General features: G+C 41.8%; 1 protein-coding gene across 2 annotated transcripts in view; it reads right to left on the bottom strand.

Annotated features, from left to right (window-relative positions):
* Positions 1–22287, bottom strand: part of CMTR1 (cap methyltransferase 1) — a 52407-nt gene that overhangs the window by 11771 nt on the left and 18349 nt on the right. For both annotated transcript variants that reach the window (XM_044250308.1, XM_044250310.1), the window contains exons 9-16: positions 17518–17716; positions 16382–16500; positions 14287–14383; positions 13846–13978; positions 12998–13177; positions 2212–2268; positions 1390–1447; positions 824–892 (exon numbers count right to left, since the gene is read on the bottom strand). In XM_044250308.1, the coding sequence (XP_044106243.1) occupies positions 824–892; positions 1390–1447; positions 2212–2268; positions 12998–13177; positions 13846–13978; positions 14287–14383; positions 16382–16500; positions 17518–17716 (912 nt within the window). The remainder of the gene's footprint in view (positions 1–823; positions 893–1389; positions 1448–2211; positions 2269–12997; positions 13178–13845; positions 13979–14286; positions 14384–16381; positions 16501–17517; positions 17717–22287) is intronic.

Below are 22287 nucleotides of genomic sequence, written 5' to 3'. Positions count from 1 at the left end.
AGATCCTTGGCACTAACCAGGCACTAACTGGGATCTAATTCCATCTGCTTGAAGTGTTCCTTTAGGACCTATTAGGACAGGCTGGGAAGGGAAAGAACACCGAGTCCCTGAGTACAGATCAATTTACCAGAGCCATAAGGAAATGTCACCAGAATATAAAAGCCAACCCTTCAATAAAACTGAAGGCGAGGGCTCATCTGTAGTTAGTCTGAGAGCAGTTAAGTGACCTCTCCACCCCATTTAGAAAAATGTACACATGCTACTCTTTCGAGGTCATCTTGAACCACATTCCCCAGTCCTTGATCCCATAAAACCAGCACAATGGCCCATGATCTGGGCCAGATTTAAATGAAGCCCAGAGAAAAGCTGGAAGTCAGGTGGTAGAAAAAAAACAGGGCGGAAGAATTCTAGGACCAGCTCACCAGAAACAGAACAAGGAGTCCAGGGTTAGGCCAGCCCCACTGTGGAGCTCCCCTGACAGCCTCCCCCGGCCCTCTACCTAGCTCCCCGGCCTGAGATCATCCCACACTTCACTGTCTCTCCAGCAGGCAAATCTCATGTGACCCTGAACTTGCCAAGGAGTGATAGCCAGCCCCACCCTTCGGGCAAATGGGAATGCTAAGCACATCACATCTCTGGACAAGCATCTTCAGGCATCACCCGACACCGAAGATACCACCTATGGTGGCCTCAGCCTAGCCCCTCAGAGCCTGGAAGGTACTTGCACAAACCCTCTGGAGGCAACGCCTGGAGCATCTCAGTGATACTTCCACATCTAAAGTTAGGCCTCTCCAACTTTATTTTCACCAGATACTAAGCTTACCTGGATTAGCTCAAAGAACTTAGATTTGGGGTCTGAGGAAGAAGGAGCAACTCGAGCCTGGTCTGGGATCTGAAAGGAGACAGCAACCAGCTTTGATTTTCAAATGCACTTTGGGCAAAGGCTGTGTGTGAGCTTATGCAGGTGAGGAGACAGGTCCAGAGGGGAAAAGACAATGGCACCTAACAAAGGGGGCTAGAAAGCAGGAGGTGGAGATGGGTAATCCAGCCTCTGCCCAATTTCAGGCCTTGTAGTTGTACACCACAAAGGCCACTTCCCTCTCTCTGGGGCTCACTGTGGCCAGTGCTGCTGTACAGGGCCCCAGAAGCAAAATGAGGCCTGGTCACCCACCACTCTTGTCCTTTCTGACCCAATTGTAGGACCACCCTGACAGTGAAAGGCTGAAGAAGGTAACTCCTGTCAGTGCTGAGACAGCCAGCTCTGAAATGCAATGAGGGTAGGCAGACGTTTTCACACAAGAGGAGAGCCTAAGGTGACAGGGTTGGTCAATTCATTCTTGTCTACAGCTTCCCTGCCCTGGAGCAACAATGGGCTGGGGAGATGCTCACCCCCCAAAGTCGAAGGCACTCTTTCCGGATCTCTGCCTGCCGAGGCTCACTCAGGGTCCTGGGAAAATGAAGCCAATAAGTGATTAAAACCTCCAAGAGGTGTAACCCTCAGGACCCCAGAGATAGGGAGCCCACATGAGTAAACGTGTGTGGACACACTGAGGCACAATGCCATCAGCTCAGGGTACTAACAACACTTACACAGCTCTGCCCGTTAAAAATGGGCACTCAGAGGTACACAAAATGGAATGACCTCCCCTTTCCACCACAAAGGGAAGGGAGACTATCTATCTCCCTGATCACCCTGGATGCCGGAATTCCCCACGCAGCCTTCTCTCAATGACCCATCAGCATGTTCTGGCTCCTCCTCTGCTGAGAGAGGCCACAGTAAGTCCATCCCAGTGGATGTCACTATGTCCCAGAATGCTGGATCAGCTTCTGCTCACCCCCTACCAGAGGGCTAGTTTTTCTTGACCCGAGTCCTGTCTCCCCTCTCTGGACCACTCTTTACTCCATGTCCCCTGAACATCATATATGCTATTCATACTGTGCCACTCTACCTCCTCTGACACACTATTAATAACTCGTGCTGTATCCTTTTCCTGGGTTACTCTTCTCTACCCAAACACAAACACCAAGTCTTTGAGGGCAAGGTTCATGCTATATACTTCTCTAGCATGCTTCACAGACCACAGCAGAGTATAAGATAAAAGAGTAGATGTTTTAAAACATTTGTTGAAATGAAATAAACAAAGAGCATAGAGCAAAATGAAAAGATCTTCCCTTGAAATAGGTGAATTCTGGGGAGTGGGCAACACTTACGTGTCTTGAACAAAGGCATGGATTTTGGCCAGAGCTTTGATCTGCAGACTACAGTGACTAGAGAGAGAGACAGGGAGAAAAAAAAAAAAAGATTTAATTTCAGAAGGATTACCAAAAAAGAGACGTTCAGCCAGAGCAGTGCTATCTATTTTGGGGCAGAAGCTGGAGATCTGAAAGAGAACTCCCTTGACCAAACCCCAAGGTAGAGTTACATGGGGCCTGCTTATAATAAAGCAGAATTGAGTCAAACCCTGCAGACACTCAGCTCCCAAGTCCTGCTAAAAGGCAAGTTCTGATCCCATCCTTAAAAATTTGATAGCAGTAGTGAACTAATTCTAAATAAAGCAACAACAAAATCCAGACCCAGTTCAACTACAGACTAAACCCTATACTAACAACTGCCCTTTCTACTTTAATCCCCAGTGTTCTTTTACACACAATGTCTGACATTAAATAAAAAAGTATGTGACATGTGATAAAGCAAGAAAATGTGACCAACTAGCAAGAAGAAAAATAATCTGACAGCACAAAATCCAGAAAAGGGTCTGAATGTTGGAATTATCAGACAGGGCCCCTAAAATAACTGAAAAACATGTTAAAGGATCTAGCAGAAAAGATGTAAAATGTGCATGTAAAACAGAGAATTTCAGCAGAGATATAGAAACCACACTTCTAAAAAACAAAGATTCTAAAGATAAAATATATAATATTATAGATGAAGAATGATTTTGATGTGCTTAACAGCAGACTGAAAATAGAGGAAAGGATCAGTAAACCTGGGGACTGAAAAATAAAGAGAGAAAAAAGTGAAAAAACCCACCAGCACTGAAGCTCTATAGGACAGCAGCAAACAGTTCAACATAAATAGAGTCTCAGAAGCAGAAAAAAGAATAGGACAAAAATACTGCTAATAGCCAAGAACTTTCCAAAACTGATAAATGAAATCAATCCACAGATCCAATGTCAGAGAACCCCAAGCAGAATCAATATAAAGAAAACCATACATAAACACATCATAGTCAACATGCTAAAAACAAAGATAAAGGGAAAATCTTGAAAGCAGTCAGAGGAAAAAGGACACAGGACATGCACAAAAACAGTTAAGAATAATGACGAAATCTCATCAGAAACAAGGATGGCAGAGAACAATGGAACATTATCTTTCAAGTGCTGAAATAGAAACATAGCCAACCTGAAATTCTATATCCAGTGAAAATATCCTTCAAAGATGAAAGGGAAATAAATACATTATCAAAAGAAAAAAGCTGAAGAAATCACTCCAGCACACTTGCCCAACAAAAATAGGCTAAAAGAAATTCTTTGGGCCAGAGGGAAATGATTCCAAATAGAAACCTGGGTCTGCAGAAAGAAATGAAAAACACCAAAACAGGTAATTAGGTCCGTCAATATGAAGGACCTTTAAAAAAACAATTGTACAAATACAGGCATACCTTGTTTTATTGTGCTTCAGATGCCCACACTTCACAGATAATGCATTTTTTTACGAATTGCAGGTTTTTGGCAGCCCTATGTCGAGCAGACCTATTGATGCCATTTTCCCAGCAGCATTTGCTCACTTCATGTCTCCGTGTCACATTTTGATAATTCTCACAATATTTCAAACTCATTATTATTATTATTATTATTATCATCATCATTTTATATTTGTCATGGTGATCTGTGATCAGCAAACTTTGGAGCCTGAAGATGAATCTGAAATGCTATAAAACCTTAACAGATAAGGAGCTGTTTCTTATGGATAAGCAAAGAAAGTAGTTTCTTGAGATGGAATCTACTGCCAGTGACAATGTTATGAAGACTACTGAGATGACAACAAAGGATTTAGAAAAGTACTTAAACTTAGTTGATAAAGCAGTGGTAGGGTCTAAGAGGAACGACTCCAATTTTGAAAGAAGTTCTGTTGGTAAAATGTTATCAAACAACACTCCATGCACAGAGAAACTGTTCATGAAAGGAAGAGTCATTCAGTGTGGCAAATGTCTTATTTTTAGAAATTGCCACAACCACCCCTACCTTCAGTAACCACCACCCTGCTCAGTCAGCAGCTATCAGCACCAAGGCAAGACTGTGCACCAGCAAAAAGATTACAACTCACTGAAAGCACAGACAAATGCTTAACATTTTTTAGCAATAAAGTGGTTTTTTTTTTTAGATTTTATTTATTTATTTGACAGAAATCACAAGTAGGCGGAGAGGCAGGCAGAGAGGTGGGGGGGAAGCAGGCTCCCCGCTGAGCGGAGAGCCCGATGCGGGGCTCAATCCCAGAACTCTGGGATCATGACCTGAGCCGAAGGCAGAGGCTTTAACCTGCTGAGCCACCCAGGCGCCCCAGCAATAAAGTGTTTTTAAATTAAGATTTGTACATTGTTTTTTGAACATAGTGCTACTGTACACTTAACAGACTACAGTATAGTGTAAACAAAACTTTATATGCACTGAGAAACAAAAAAATTCATTTGTCTTGCTGTATTGCAATATTCACCTTATTGAGGTAGTCTAGAACCAAACCCGCATTATCTCCGAAATATGCCTGTACAGGCATGTGTACCTTTAAATCTCTTTAAAAAGATGATATGGACTTTATAATTTAAAATGAAAATAACAGCAAAGTAAAGTAGGGTTTATATGAAATAAGAAGATGCACATGCAAGTAAATGTATATTTACTATGGTAAGGTTCTTACATTGTTCATGAGATAGAATAATTTTTTAAGGTAAACCATAGTAAGTTACAGATGCATACTGTAATCTCTGAAACAGCTAAAACATAACACAAAAGGTATATAAAAGAAAAAACCCAAGGAGATATAAAGGACTATTGGAAAACACCAAGCTTTCGCCCTCCACCCCTAAAAAGGAAAGAAGGAACAAAAAAAAAAAAAAAGAAGAAGACATGATAAACAGAAATCAAACCACCAAGATAGAGGATTTAAACCCAAACATTTCAATAATTACATTCCATGTAACTGTACTAAACACTCTAATTAAAAGGCAGAGACTGATACATTATATGTTAATAAAAATAATTAGAAAAATTTTTTAAAGGCAGAGACTGTCACACTGGATAAGAAGGTAAAATCCAAGCATATGTTATTTACAAAGACAAAGACAGGTTGAAAATAAAAGAACATAAGAAGACAAACCAAATAAATACTAAGCAAAAGAAAGCTGATGTGGCTGTATTAATACCAAACAAGATAAACTTCAAGACAAAGAGTATTACTAGAGATAAAGAAGGATATTTCATAATAACAAAAGGTTAATTCATTAAGAATAACAGAGAATACAGATTTAGAGACTAATGTACCTCATGAATATAGATTCAATAAAATATTCGTAATCAAATATAGCAATATTTGAGTGATACTCATAACCAAACTGCATTCAAAAATGCAGATTTGTTTACCATTTGAAAATCACTCAATGTAACTGTATTGAGGGAATAAAGAAAAATAACATAATTTCTATAGACACAAAAATTATTTGGCAGAATTAAACATCCATTCATGATAAAAACTCTCAACAAACTCAAAATAGAATAAAACTCTTCAACCTGATAAAGGACTCTAAAAAAACCAGAAACATCATACATAATGAATGATTAAACACTTTATCCTTAAAATCAAGAATAAGGCAAGGCTATGTGCTTTTATCACTTCAATTCAACATCAAATTGGAGGACTAGTCAGTGCAATAAGACCAGAAAAAAAAAAAAACAGAGCTACCATATGATCTAGAAATTCCACTTGTGAGTATTTATCAATAAGAACTGAAATCAGGATCTTAAAAAGATTCAGTACCCCCATGTTCATTGTAGCACTATGCACAATAGCTAAGATGTAGAAACAACTTAAATGTCCACTGACAGATGAATAAATAAAATGTGGTAATATACCTATGATGGAGTATTTTATTTATTTATTTATTTCACAGAGAGAGAGAAAGATCACAAGTAGGCAGAAAGAAAGGGGGAAGCATGCTCCCCGCAGAGCAGAGAGCAGGTCGTGGGGCTTGATCCCAGGATCCTGGGATCATGACCTGAGCCGAAGTCAGAGGCTTAACCCTCTGAGCCACCCAGGCGCCCCATGATGGAGTATTTTTTAAAATTTTTTATTTCAAGTAAACTTCACACCACATGTAAGGTTCAAACTCACAACTCCAAGATCAAGAGTCAACATACTCACTGACTGAGCCAACAAGGCCTCCTTTACATATAAACTGGAGTATTATTCCAATTTTAAAAACAAAGAAAATTTAGCAACATGAGACAACATGAATGAATCTTGGGGACATCATGCTACGTGGAATAAACTAGTCATAGAAAGATCAATGCTACATGATTCCAATTATATAGGGTATTTGAAATAGTCAAATTCATAGAACCAGGAAGTAAATGAAATATTCTCATAGGATACAGTCAGTATACAGAAATCAACTGTATTTCCTCATACTAGCAATGAACTAGAAAATATAATTTTAAACATACTACTTACAATATATCCAAATGCACAAAATTCTTAAGGAAATTTAGCAAAAAATATGTAAGATCTCTATACTGAAAATTGTAAAACTCTGCTAAGAGATGTTAAAGAAACTAAATAAATGGCCATTTTTTAATTTATGGATGGGAAGATTCAATTTTATTAAGATGTCCATTCTCACCAAATTAATTCATAAATTCAGTGTAATCTCCATCAAAACTCCAAGAGGCTTTTTGTAGGAACTGACAAAGTGATTCTAAAATTACATAGAACTGCAAAACAAACAAACAAAACAAAACAAAGACTAGCTAACAGTCTTGAAAAAGATCAATGCTGGAGAACATACACTACCTGATCTCAAGGTAATTTGTTTCAAGGTAGAGTCATCAAGAGAATATGACAAAGGACAGACAAACAGATTCATAGAATAGAACAGAATGCTCTAAATATAATCAATCACACATATAATTTTCAAAAAGAAAAATTTTTTCAAAAAGAGTACCAAAGCAATTAAATGGAAAGAGGAATGTATTTTTAACAAATGTGCTAGAACGGGCATCTATAGGGGGAAAAAAAAAGAACTTTGACTCCTACCATCATACCACATGCAAAAATTAATTTCAGGTGGACTACAGACCTAAATGAAACTTCTAGATGAAAACAGGACAATATTTTCATGACTTTAGTGTAGGCCAAGACTGTATAAGGAAAAAATTCAAATCACTAACAAAAAGAAAAAAATGATAAATTAGATTTTATCATCAAAATTTAAAAATTCTAGGCATCTAAACGGAAAGAAAAATAAGTAAAATTACTTCAGTTCACAGATAACATGACCTTTTATGCAAAATACCCTAAAAACTCCACCAAAACCAATTATAACTAATAAGCAAATTTGGCCAACCTACAGAATACAAAAATCAACACACAAAAACCAGTCATTTCTATACACTAATAATGAACAATCTGAAAAGGATTAAGAAAACAACTCCATTTACAACAGTGTCAAAAAAAAAAAAATAAAATAGGAATAAATTAAAGAACTGTAAGACTTGTACACTGAGAGTTACAAAACACTGCTGACAAAAATGGAAAAAGACATAAATGAATGGGAAAACATCCTGTGATCATAGATTGGAAGACTCAATATTGTTAACATGATAATACTATCCAAAGCAATCTACAGATGCAATGCAATCCCTATCAAAATCCCAACAGCAATTTTTGCAAAAACAGGAAAACCTATCCTAAAATTCATATGGCATTTCAAGGGACCCCAAAGCCAAAATAATCTTGAAAAAGAAAAACAAATTGAAGGACTCACAGCTCCTCCTCCTTTCAAAACTTACTACAAAGCTAGAGTAACCAAAACTGTGGTACTGGGGCGCCTGGGTGGCTCAGTGGGTTAAGCCTCTGCCTTTGGCTCAGGTCATGATCTCAGGGTCCTGGAATCGAGCCCCGCATCAGGCTCCTTGCTCAGTGGGGAGCCTGCTTCCCTTCTCTCTCTCTCTGCCTGCCTCTCTGCCTACTTGTGATCTCTGTCTGTCAAATAAATAAATAAAATCTTAAAAAAAAAAAACCAAAAAAGCTGTGGTACTGGCTTAAAGACAGAAACATAGACCAAAAGAACAGCGCAAAGAACCCAGAAATAAATCCTTGCATATATGATCAAATGATTTTCAACAAGGGTACCAAGACCATTCAATGAGGAAAGAACAGTCATTTCAACAAGTGGGTTGGGGAAACTGGATATCTACATGCAAAAGAATGAAGTTGGTCCCTTATCTTACATCTACAAAAATTAACTCAAAATGGATCAAAGACCTAAATAAAAAAGCTAAAACTATAAAACTCTTAGAAGAAAACAGAGCAAAATGCTTAAGATGTTGGATTCAGTAATGACTTCCTGAATATTACATCAAAAGCGTAAGCAATTTAAAAAAAAAAGTAAATTGACTACATCAAATTAAAAACTATACACTGAAGGACAAAATCAATACAAGGGAAAAAGGCAAAGAAGGAAAGAAAATATTTTCAAATCATACATCTGATGAGGGATTAATATCCAGAATATATAAAGAACTTCTACAACTCAACAATGAAAACAAAGCAATTTAAAAATAGGCAAAGGACTAGAACAGACATTCCTCCAAAGAAGATACAGAAATAGCCCAATATAAAAATATGTACATATCATTAGTGATTAGGAAATGCAAGTCAAAACTACAGTAAGATACAATTTCATACCCATTAGGATGGCTATTATCCAAAAAACAACAACAAAAAAAGAGAGACAGACAATAACAGATGTTGATCAAGATGTGGAGAAATCTGGTGGGAATGTGAAATGGGGCAGATGCTGTAAAAAATAGTATTGCAGTTCTTCAGTAGCTGTGCCATTTAAGCAGAATCACTACATGATCCAACAATTCCACTTTTTGGTATATACAGAAAAGAACTAAAAGGGGGGGTTCAGTTACTCGCACACTAATATTCAGAGCAGTATTATTCACAATAGCTAAAATGTGGGAATGATCCAAATGTCCAACAACAGATGAATGGATAAACAAAATGTGGTATATACATATGGAATATATTATTTAGCCCCAAAAGACTGAAATTCTGACACGTGCTACATGATGAATCATGAAAACATGCTAAGTAAAATAAGCCAGACACAGAAAAACAAATATTGTATGATTTCCCCTTATATGAGGTACCTAGACTAGGTATATTCATAAAGCTAGAAAGTATAATAGAGATTACCAGAGGCTTGGGACAGAAATGGGGAAATGGGGAGTTATTGTTTAACAGATACAGAGTTTCTGTTTTGGATGATTAACGTTCTGGAAATATACAGTGATGATGGTTGTGACAACAATGTGAATGACTATATTTAATGCCACTGAATTATACATTTTTAAAAGGATCAAAATGGTAAACTTTAAGTATATGTAACCACAATTTTAAAAAGATAAAAATTTTTAAACTTCTGCTTATGAAAAGATATCATTAAGAAAATAAATAGGTTAAGTCACACATTAGGACAAAATATTCACAACACACATATTTGAAACTAGACTTGTATTCAAAACATAGAAAGAGTTCCTACAATTTAAGAAAAAGACAAATCAATTTTTAAATGGTCTAAAGACTTAAAGTGACACATCATAAAAGAAATATACAAACAGCCAATAAACAAATGAAAAGAGCCTCAACATCATTAGTCATCACAGAAATGCAAATCAAAACCACAAGAGATACCACCTCACATAATGATTACTATGAAAAAGAAAAGAAATAACACATGCTAGGGAGGATGTGGAGAAAAGGGAATCCTTATGCAGTGTTGGTAGGAATGTAAATTGGTGCACACTATGGAAAACAGTATAGAATTTTCTCAAAATATTAAAAATACAGAACACTACTACCATAGTCCAGCAATTCTACTTCTAGGTATTTAACCAAAGAAAACAAAAACACTAATTTGAAAAGCCCATAGGTGCTCCTATGTTCATCACACTATTACTTACAATAGCCAAAATATGGAAGCAAGCTGAATGTCCATCAATAGATGAATGGATAAAGAAGATGAATATATATAACAGAATGTTACTTGATCATGAAAAAAAGAACAAAATCTTACCATCTACAACCATATGGATGGACCTAGAGGCTATCATGCTATAATAAGTAAAATAAGTGAATAGTCAGACACAGAAAGACAAAAACCATATGACTTTACTTATATGTGGAATTGAAAAAACATGAACAAAAAAGCAAAACAGAAACGGACTTACAGATATAGACAACACTCTGATGGTTGAAAGAGGGAAAGGAATTGGGGGGGGAATGAACAAAATAGGTGAAGGGGATTAAGAGGTACAATCTTCCAGTTAAATAAATAACACATAGGAATATAAAGTACAGCATAAGGAATACAGCTAATAATACTGTAACAACTTTGTATGGTGACATATGGTAACTAGACTTACTGTAGTGGCCATTTCATATATGTATATAAACACTGAATCACTATGTTGTACACCTGAAACTAATACACTATTCAATTTTAAAAATATATTTTTTAAAAAAACTGCAACAGTCAAACACTACACCTCTACCAGAATGGCAAAAATGAAAAAGACTAACAATACCAAATGTTGGCAAAGACGTAGAGCAATCAGAATTTCACACTCTGCTGGAGGGTGTACAAACTGGTATAAGCACTTTAGAAAACTGCATGGTATTATTAAAAAGTTAAATACACATCTAACTTATGATCTAGAATTTCTGTTCTTGGATATTTATCTAAGAGAAATGAAAACATTTGTCCATCAAAAGCCCTTCGCAAGTGTTTTAGCAGCTTTATTCATAACAGCCCCAAACTAGAAATATAGTATGTGTCCATCAAGAGAGAATAAATTTGGTTAGTCCATACAATTGAATACTACTCAGCAATGAAAAGGAACAAACATTACAAGAAAGAATCTCAGAAACACAATGGTAGGGAGAAAAAAATATGGACACAAAAGTGTCTATGTATGATTCCATTTATACAAAGTTCTAGAACGCCAAAACTAACCTATGATGATAAAAATAAGAGTGGTTACTTCAGGATTGATGGACAGGAACACAAAGGAATTTCCTGAGGTTACAGTAATGTTGGTTTTTTTTTTAATCTTAATAGAAATGTAGGCTACATTAATATATGCATTTGTCAAAAATGACTGAAGTGTCCACATAAAGATCTACATTTCAATTATGGAAGTATACATCAATCTTTTTAAGAAAAGAAAGAGAACTGGGGCACCTGGATGGCTCAGTTGTTAAGTAGCTGCCTTTGGCTCAGGTCATGATCCCAGGGTCTTGCAATCAAGCCCTGCTTCAGGCTCTCCACTCAACAGGAAGCCTGCTTCTCCCTGTCCTACTCCCCCTGCTTGTGTTCCCTCTCACTGTCTCTCTCTGTCAACTAAATAAATAAAATTTTTTAAAAAAGAAAGAAAGAAAGAAAAGAGAACAGATTTGATATTGGATTGCTTAAACACTGAACTTTTGGGAGCACTGAGAAGTCCAGTTCCTTTTTTTTTTTTTTTTAAAGATTATTTATTCAAGAGAGAGTGGGTAAGAGAGAGAACATGAGTGGAGTGGAGGGGGCAGGGAGAGAGAAGCAGACTTGCCACTGAGCAGGGAGCGGAATGATCCCAGGACCTGAGCCGAAGGCAGACACTTAACCGACAGAGCCTCCCAGGCTCCCCTGAGAAGTCCCAACTCTGCCGTGCGTCCACATGCGCTCATAGCAGACGACAACACAGCTCAGCAAAAAGAAGTCCAGAAATGTTACAAAGCCGTGGTTTTGCTGACTCTAGACCAGTTCAGCCTGCTTCCTCATATATAACATGCTGAAGCTCAGCATCTGCTCCACCTTGGTACCTCATTACCATCAAGATGAGAGCACTTTGGTGGCAGTACTGTGGAGAGTTAAAATACTGCAGGATGATGGATAAATGGGTAAAGACTTCCTCTTTTGTGATTCTCCAAGGCCACCCACAGCTTTAGACTTCTCTGGGAGAAGGGACTGTACCCTTAGAAATGACCTTTCCAACACCTGTCTGCTCTGTGAGAAAGCACCTGTACTGATTCACTGCTACTATACAACTCTCCAACATACCTCCAAAAATTTTTCTCTCAAGCTTGCCCACTTAGAAGACTGAGCCAACTGTCACTACTTTAAATTACTACCAGTAACAAGAAGCAGGGACGGAGAGTGGGAATCAAAGAATGTTTAAAAAAAACAAAGCAGAACAACATTCAGATCACCCAACTGGGGAATTCATGAACTGGCAAAAAAGCTTTAATACCAGAAACTTCCAAAGCATGCTGCATCCTTGCTTCCTAGCCACCTCCTGTCTCCAAACAGGGAGCTTCACAAGGCAACAACCATGACAGCCTTTCACAAACAGAAGCAATTCAAGAGCAGTCGCTCCTGTCTCCAGGGACACAGGACAAGGCTGCTCTGTCAGGTTTCACTGTCATCCTCAGGCTCCCATGGGCAGGGCTGTACCAACCAGGTTCCCACTGGCCACACTGGAACAGGGCATGGGAGCAGGATGAGGGTCCCCCAACTCCTCAAAGTCCAAGGAGCTCTGGAACAAGCAGACCTATCCTAGTTACCAATTTTTTAGGACTGACCAAGTGATACTAAGAGCCAGTCATTCAGTCCTTCGTTCTTGGTCTTCCTTGATACCCCAGTGGTGTCAGCAAAAAACACCCGGTCTTGCTTACCTCTCGTTGGATCGTATCATGTAGTCAGTAAATTCATGGTCTCCCTTGATCACCTCCAAGGGGACCACAAGGTTGACGTCAGAATCGGTGTTCTGCAACTGGTTGAGTTTAATATTGACTGAGAAGAGGTAATCCCGCACGTCATCTATGCCCACCTTCAGGCCCTTGCACACCACATATCTGGAGGAAGAGACCCTGTCAGTCCACTGAGCAAGGGCTTCTCCCCCACATTCCTCCTCCCCAAACTCCCTGCTGAGTCATAAAGCTAAAGAGACTTAAGTCCATGCACAAAGAACAGCACAGACTCTGCTGCAAAAGTTCAGTTCAATTCTTTCCTTTTTATGTTGGGCTGTATCTCTACCCTCTGCAGCAGCGGTTCCTGACCTATGCCAGGCCAGCTGCATCACCATCACCAGGGAGTCTGTTAAATTACAGACTTACTTAAAAGACTCTCCAGGAATGGAGCCCAGACACCTGTGTTTTTAACAAGCAGTTCCGACTGGCCACAACTTCTCTCCCATCATGCAGGAGCACTGCGTACTGTATCCCCACTGGGATAACAGCAGTGCCTCTGGTTGGCAGCCTGCTTTACCTTGCCCAGCCCATGTCTCTCCAAGTGCCCTTTCTTCTGGTCACCTTCTCCTTCCTGGACCAAGCCCAGGATCACCCACCTAAGTGTGCGGAATCAGGCTTGTGGAGAAGGAGGCAGAGGCTGAAGTGGCACACCACAGAACCATAAGGGTTAGAATCCGGACTCCTACTGGTTCTAAATATGTCCTTAAAAAATCAGGGTTTTAATGAAGCTTGAGAGTCAACTAGTCTGATTAGAAGGGAGAGGAAAGCCTCACCTCTCTGAGTTGGCAGGACGGCTGGTAATTGGCTTAAAGAGACACACTCGTTCGAAGCAGCAGTAGAGCAAGTAGATGAGCCCCACACTGAAGGGTGTGAATAGGTCAAAGGTTTTACAGATGAAGTGGCCTCCTAGAGTCGAGCAAAAACACCAACAGCAGTCAGTGGGTTCTAGGTAACCTCAGGGAATAAATATGACAAAGTCAAGGACCCACTGCCTGGGCCCATTAAAGGAGGCAATTTAAGGGGAAGACTCAGCTTTCGAGGGGCTTCTGGGGCTTCTATAGCATGCACTCCCCTAAATTCCTCATTTAGCCTCATTTAGTCACCTGAGCTAAGCTGGGTTTTTTTGTTTGTTTTACTCCCAAGCCCTGTACATGCTCTTGTCCCACCGGGCCTCTAATGGATCTTAGGCCAGGGAGACAGCTGAGAAGTGTCACCTGTTCGGACAACAGACAGCGCCATGAGGAACTGACAGAGCAGCAGCTGCTTGCTGAGGATTTCTTGCAGGTTCTCCTGCCCCTCCACGGAGAAACCCTGAAATGAGAGGGTAAGAAGCGGAGTAGGAAAGAGACACAATGAGGACTTCATTCATCCCTACCCCATCCTCTCTGAGACGTCTTCAAGCGTTTTCATTGACTTCCACCATCTGACTGATACAGACACAGCTCAGCGTTTAATTTATTTTGGCACAGTTGTATGGCACCTCATGGGTGAAGTCAGCACTAGGACCCAGGCCTGACTACTAGAACAGGGCCTTCCTTCTGCTTCATCTCTCCCAGGGGATAGAACCAAGTCTACTTTTTCAAGGAGACGGTCCAAAAAAGTGTAAAACCCGTGTGGGAATCCAGGGGAAGAGTAAGGGAGGACGGAGGCAAAATACTGGCTGGTCATAGGCCAACTACAAGCTAGGAAACAGAATACCCTGTTCATCCCAAGAGCCACGGAGTGGTGTGATAGCTCTGCCTGGGCTTAACTCAGTCACTGTGCTGATCACCGATCAGGCCCCAGTATGGTGACAAAAGAAAAGTTAGCTCAACTCTTGTCACAGTAATCTCTCTTTCTCTGCTGACCAAAACCCCCTTCCTGTCTCAAGACCATGGAGCCTCTCTCCCTCCAGCTGGCAGGGCCTCTGGCCAGGGTGTTTGTTCAAAGAATGTGCCTTCCTGTTCCTCGAGTGGTCTCCCTGCCTGTGAGATACCAACAGGAGCAGAGAGTCAAGCTCACACAGAAGTAAATGAGGCCAGTGGCTGGAGGAGCTGGGGAGAGGAGAGCTGCGGTTTACTGGCCAGAGTTTCAATTTCACAAAAAGAAAAAAAGCGAGTAATCTGTTTCAAAAAATGGGGGACATACTTAACTACTAAACTGTATACTTAAAAATGGCTGAGATGAAACACTGTGTATGTTTTTTATCACAATTTTTTTAAAAAGTAAAGGAGGCTGACCTCTGTTAAGCTAGCTCCTGCCAGACCAGGTCTCCCTCACTCAGTCCTACAACGGTAATAGCTAACTGACCCAGAGTCCAAAATTGTTCAGCCATGTCCTCCAGATTTATAAATTTTTCTCAAAATGTATGTCTATTTGTAGGGTCAAAAAAAAAAAAAAAAGCCCATGTCACCAGTCTATATTGCCTAAGCAGAAAGACAACCCTCGAGTTTGCACTCTGGCTGCCAGCCACATGGCACTAATGGCCTCAAAAGCACAATTAGGCCCCCACATCTGCTCAGCGGCAGCAGCCCCCCTTCCCTTTATCCCCCAAGCCTGTCTCTCTGCTGTTCCCTGCTATGCATAATGCTTTGGTAAGACAGGGCATCTTCAGATCCTGTGCTGGCATCCTGCCCGTTCCTTCACCTTTCCACATTGTTACTGCTTGAGAGGCCACCCAAGGACCTCTGAGGTTCTTCTCAATTCTAGCCATGTGACACTGGAGCAGTTGCCACATTCTCTGTCCTTCCTCTTAGAGAAAGTAGTAGCCCTCTGGAGAAAAGATTTCCAGCAGCATCATAATGGGATGCCCTCTGTACCTCAAGCAGCTGCCCAAAGAACAAGGCTCCCTGAATATTCACTTGAGCCCAACCACTGACCTCCAACCAGAGCCTCCTGTGGGTTCCCCCGAGCTGCTGCCTTTGGTTTTCTGGTCATCTGTCAGCCATCCAGAGGCTTAGGGGTGTAAGGACAGCCTCTACCAGGAAACACACCCAGGTGACAAATGATGGAAATGTTCTTCCCAATCATTTTTGCCTAGTCCATTGTGGTCACAGCTTTCACCTACCATCTCTTACAGCCAACCAAGGCCCTCTGAGGAAGTGAGCTAAGAATCCACTTGCTCCAAGCAAAGATGTCCACAACATTACAATGTTAACAAAAGAATCACTGAAAATGTGTGCAAAAAGAATAAAAACATACATCACACATCCCTACTATCTGAATAGTGAACCACCACCCTCTGGGGCAGCAAAGGACCAAATAAAACAAAACAAGCCTCTAACATGATAAATCCCTAAAGCAACACCCTATGGAAAAAAGACCACCTACCCCATCGGCCATCAGAAAGTGGACACCCTTGCGATCTGTGTTATCCAGGACAAAATTCCGAAAAGCAGTGATATTCTCCGGGCGGGTGATATCTCCATCTCCATCGATCCCACCTTCACCTGGCAGGGCACAAGATTCACATTCAGCTCATCCACCCCCTGCATCCCAGGAGCTGGGACATAAGCGCTCTGGGGCTGGGAACACAGGTTCTTCTTGAGGACCAGGAGAAAAGGCCCTGTGGGGAGCAACTCACTGCAGGATCTGTCCTGCCAAGCTGCCTTGTAGTGACGGACCAAGAGGCAAAAACAGGGCTCAGCTATAATAGAACAGAATTCAAAAAGAGTTGTCCAGTGAAGAGTCACCAACTGAAACAGAGGAACTTCCTTTCCAAGACTGAAGTTGTGTTTAAAGCACCAACATGGGGGCACCTGGGTGGCTCAGTGGGTTAAGCCTCTGCCTTCAGCTCGGGTCATGATCCCAGGGTCCTGGGATTGAGCCCGGCATCCGGCTCTCTGCTCAGAAGGGAGCCTGCTTCCTCCTCTCTCTCTGCCTGCCTCTCTGCCTACTTGTGATCTCTGTCTGTCAAATAAATAAAATCTTTTAATTAATGAATAAATAAATAAAATAATAAAGCACCGACATTTAGAAACAAGTATCAATTTTTAAATAAGAACTGTTACGAAAGAACTTGGGATTTGCTGCCAAATCACAGCAATCAAGAAAGAGTGGAGGGGACTGCGTGGGGCTGCTGAGCTGTCTGTTACCCAGTGCGTTCCACACCCGGTGCACAGTGCCGGAGACGGGCATGGGGTTTGTATTTGTTAATAACTCTGCCAATTCTCAGCCGGAGATCAGGCAGTTTCATTATCTCCTGTCACCACAAGAGAAGAAAAGAGGATTTAATATGGTTTTGATGAGAGTTTGCCTTGTGGAGTGTTTAACCTGCATCCTACAGGCCTGGGGTAAAAAGAGACCGTCTAGAGGGAACCAAGATCTTCAAGACATGGACTGGAAACCCCAGGCTGAGGGACCCAGTAAAGGAAACATGCCCAGTGGATAATAACTGCTTCTGACCTAGAGTCCCCACAGAGGACAGTCTCCCATTGCCCCCAGGACCTCCTCCTCCGTGTCCTTACCGTAGTAGGGTTCGAAGAGCTCACTGGAGGCTGAGTAGAAGTCCTCCAGTTTGAAGTCATTAGGGCCCTTCAGAGTCATTCCAAAGCCCTTTGCATGCCACTTTTTCCTCCATAGCACATACTCCGAGAAACCGCCTGGGCCTGCACAGACGTCAGCAAAGTATAGAAGCTCAGCTTCCCGGTCCTTTACCAGTGGTTTCTGCAAAGGCAAGTGGAGGACAAGGGAGGAAGGGAAAAAGTCTGGCTCAATGGGGAACAGGAAGGAGAATGCAGGGGGAGTAAAATGAGCCTTTCAACAAGTACAGTGTAGAGCTCCCGCCAGGGCCGCAACACCCAGGAGATGTACCCTCTGCAGTCCCTGCCCTCTGGAGTTGCCCATCCCTACTTCAAAATACCCCTGGTGCCCTCAACCATAGGGCCCAGCTCAGACTCCTAATAATAGCATCTGAATAGGAATCTGAGCATGCATTTTTATTTCTCAGAGTCTTTTCCTTACCATATCCTGCCTTACAAGAGTCCCACTGAGTAGACTAGATGCTGTATCCCCCACTTACAGAGAAAAAAAGACACCAAGACACAAAGCAACCTGTTCATAGCCTGCATGCAAGAAAGCCTATTCAGAATCCAGTGAGCCTGACTGCTAGACTCAGGTCTTCCCATCAAAAGCCTGAAAGGCTCGAACATCTCCCCCTCCCAATCACAGGGCCTACCTTTCCAAACCACAGCCTTTGCTTCCCTTCTCTTCCTTCTCGACTCTCCCTACTTTTTTCCAATTAACTTTTTATTTTGGAATAATTTTAGAGTTACAGAAAAGCTGCAAAGACAGAGTTCTCATATACTCTTCATCCAGACTCCAATTCTGTTGACATCTTACCTGGCCATTTGTCAAAACTAAGAAACCAACATTGGTACACTATTAACTAAATTCGACTTGATTCGGGCTTTATTAGTCTTTGTTTTGTCCCAGAATCCAATCCAAGATACCACAGTGCACTGAGTCTCCTCCTTTTTGCAGTCCCTTCTCCTGCCTTTGCCCCTCTGCGGGCCATGTGCATGGGGCAGCGGTGCAGAGCTGGAGGCCGACAAGGGAGAGGGTGAAGGAGACACTGGTGTGCAGCCCCCAGAGGGCCTGCCCACCTCAGAAATAACTACATTACAATCATCACTTAAATTTTTACTGGATTACAGGTTTGGTGACTCCAGTACCTTTTAACTCTTAATCTGAAATTTAAGTTGAACCCAGCACTGGCCCATACTGTTTCCCTTCTATATACCTGGTCGTAGACGGTGAATTCTACTTGTCCCAACCTGGCTCCAAGGCACAGAGGATATGCCATCTGCACTGGTGACAAGAAGAGGCTGAGCTCTAGAGCAAATGACTAAAAAGGACCCTGAGGAACATCCAGCGAGAAGGAGCTTAGGCAGCTCAGCCCTCCCTCTCCATAGGTTTGTCATGGCTGAGTACTTGTCCAGAGTTCTGTAACTGCTAGATAAAGATCAGAAAGCTTTAGGGGGAGGTTTTAAGAAAGAAATGGAAGGGGCGCCTGCATGGCTCAGTGGGTTGAGCCTCTGCCTTTGGCTCGGGTCATGGTCTCAGGGTCCTGGGATCGAGCCCCGCATCGGGCTCTCTGCTCGTCAGGGAGCCTGCATCTCCCTCTCTCTCTGCTTGCCTCTCTGCCTACTTGTGATCTCTGTCTGTCAAACAAATAAATAGAATCCTTAAAAAAAAAAAATTAATAAATGGAAAATACTAATGTTCACAATCTCATCACTTTCTGGGTGAAAAGGGCCCTGCCTCTGATGATAGCTATCCAGCTTCATCAAAACAGTGAAGAAGTCTCTGGAGAAACTGACTTTAGCTAAAAATAAACTTCATCATCCTATGACAAGCCCACCCAGGCATGCAGAGATATATCAGTTCTTGCTCTTCTTTCCCACCAATCTAGCCCAGTATTCTTTGTTCCTGAGCCACCAATTATTCATATTTTTGGATTATATTCATTTGCACACAAAAAAAAAGATCTAACGGCATTTACTGAGAACATTACATAGCATTTTCTAGGCAGCACAGTGCCAAGGAGGCAAGAGTCACAAGTTTAAGGCCTGCACACACTGGGAAGAGGAAAAACAACATTCCTCACCACTGGCCATACCTAGCCCAGGCTGTAGGCTTTCCCAGCGAGCAGCTGGCTCAGGAAGGCTGGGCGAAGGAAGGAAAATGAATCAATGAAAGAATATTACCTCCAAAAAGAGGGCAGAAGTATGATTTCATTCTTTGATTTCAAGACATGTGGCCCTCACAGGTCATGATCAGAAGGTCTTTTCATAGAAAGGACAGCTGGAGTTCTCACCTCTGCCACTTACAGGCTGTGCAGTTAAAGACAGCATACAATTTACACCTTTAAGCTTGAGCTCCCTCAACTATAAATTGGGACTAATGTAAGTTCTCAAGGCTACTGAGGGATTAAAATACCATATGTCAAAGATGGTTATAAAAATTAAATACTAAACAAACATAAGATGATATAATATTCAACTATATCAAATTCCTTGGAGTCAAAATTCTTGTCCCTTTCCATCACCTCATGCAGTACTCATGCTCAGTGGGTACTTTGTAAGAGCTGTCTAATTTCTTCTAAGATACCACTGCAATTCTAAGATCCACATTCAGTTTTCGTCTCCTGTAAGGCTTCACGGACAACATCTACTTACCTCAGCAACATTCCCAAGCACACAAAGCCCACACATAATGTTATGGTTTATTATAGGCTAGCATACCCCCAAAGAATCTAAACTCCCTTCTTTCCCTTGTCTCTTTCAATTCTTGTTTATAACACGTTTCCCTACATAGTCTCTTCTCTCCTTTTATCACAACCCACAGAACCAGAATGCCAGTGAAAAACTTCATAGTCCCCCACCTCCCACCTCCCCACACTGCCCAGGCTTCAAGTTCTCCATGTTCTTCTAAAACTTGCCTGATCCAAGAACTACTGAGACCCTAGCAAACCCTTCAGCTACTCCCGTCTCTGCAGGTGACTGTGCTAGAGCACGATGCTCACCTGAAAAACACACTCTGGTCCTCAGGGGAAAACAGAGATGAAAAGAGAGAAGAAAAGAGTAGGGGCTGGAGAGAAATCACTTCCTATAGTGGAGTGCAGAGAAACATCTCTGAAAGGGCAATTCTCCATGGCCAGTAACAATCAGTTCAGGTCCAGAAGGTGCCTGAAGCATTACAAACACAGCTGCCTTTTCCTATGTAACTAACATGTCCACCCTTGACCTGAACGGTACAACCCTGGTGCCTCCTTCGCTTTCCTGACAGCAAAAGACAATAACCAGATCCCAGCTGCTGGAGGCGTTTACAATCAAAAGCCCAAAATGATGTGGCTTCCCAGCAGCCTGACAGAGCTCCTCTGCCAGGCAGGGGTTTAAAGGAAATCATTTGGAGCTCAGAAAATTAAACCAACATTATATCAACCTAATTTTCTCAAGATGCTAACTCCAAGAGGCCTTTTGTGCTGCCTGCTGGTCCTGAAAAACAGGGAGGGAGACCTGGGGGAGAGAAATAACTATGGGCTGGAGGGGTCCACATGCCAGTTTTGCCAGCATGGAGGGAAGCAGTAAGGGAGGTGGAACTGAAACATTAAAGAACTTGGAAAATAAGTTCCTTTAGCGGGTGGATAATCACGGGCCTAGTGGAAGTAGAGTGAAGCAGAAACAGGTTTGGGAACAGCGGGCTCCTAGCCCGTCACTGTCAAAGAGAACTAACTTTTAGGACTGAGTGAAAGTGCTTTGAAACCCTGAAGGGAATGCTAGAATGAAATTTCCTTTTTTCTCTATCATTATGGTGTGTCTGTGTTCAGAGAAATGAGACGGAGCACAGTAGAAAATCATTTTGCTCCACCACTTCTTGAGAAGGGCCAAAATCTAATAATTATGATCCGATACGAAGCTGGTTCAGAATGGCAGAAAGGGAAAGTGGTCACATCTGAAATCACAGATCTTAGAACTGGAACAGATCCTAAAGGCCTCTGGTGCTACCTCAACCCTCTGACGTGATAGTAGGGCTAATTTCAGGGATGAGGCAGCTGAAGCCCAAAAAAGGGAGAACTTAAGTGACACCACCTACAATGTAAGTGCTATACTTCCTGCCCCACAACCCATCACTGAACAACACAGCCTAGATTTTCAGACAGGATACCGATTTTAAATGGACCAGTGAAAGGACCCAGATGCTTACATTTCATTCAATACTCACGTCACATTTCCCCAAGCACTCCCTTCTCATTCCAGCCACAGCACACAAATCAGATGATGTCACAGGTTTGAATTTGGAAAACAAGCTCACTGTAAAGACTACATACTCATCCTGGCAGCAACTGGCCTCCACAGAAAGGCTTTACAAACATCCCCACCCCACACCCTTGCCAGTTCTTGAATCCACCAGAACTTCCAGAACCTAAATGCCACAGGGGAAGGGATCCCATCTATCTCATTCAAAATTATATTCCTGGTGCCCGACACATGGTAGGAGCTGGATACATGTTTGATGGATGCAGAAGGAGGGCCCACGCTCTATCTCTTACCCTCCTCCTCCCTGCTCCCTAGGCCTACAGATGTCACAACTGCTGATTTTGCCCAGTAATGTCCCTTTGCCGCTGCTGTAAGCCCTACCCTCCTCCACCTGGGGTGAGCAGCAGGATCTGCAGAGTTGGGGGCTACAATTCTGAGCCTGAAGCCCTAGAGACAACTGCTTACTGGAGCATCCCT

Source organism: Neovison vison, chromosome 1 (assembly GCF_020171115.1).
Source record: "Neovison vison isolate M4711 chromosome 1, ASM_NN_V1, whole genome shotgun sequence".
In the NCBI taxonomy this organism is placed as follows: domain Eukaryota; kingdom Metazoa; phylum Chordata; class Mammalia; order Carnivora; family Mustelidae; genus Neogale; species Neogale vison.
This window is presented reverse-complemented; position numbering and strand designations above follow the sequence as displayed.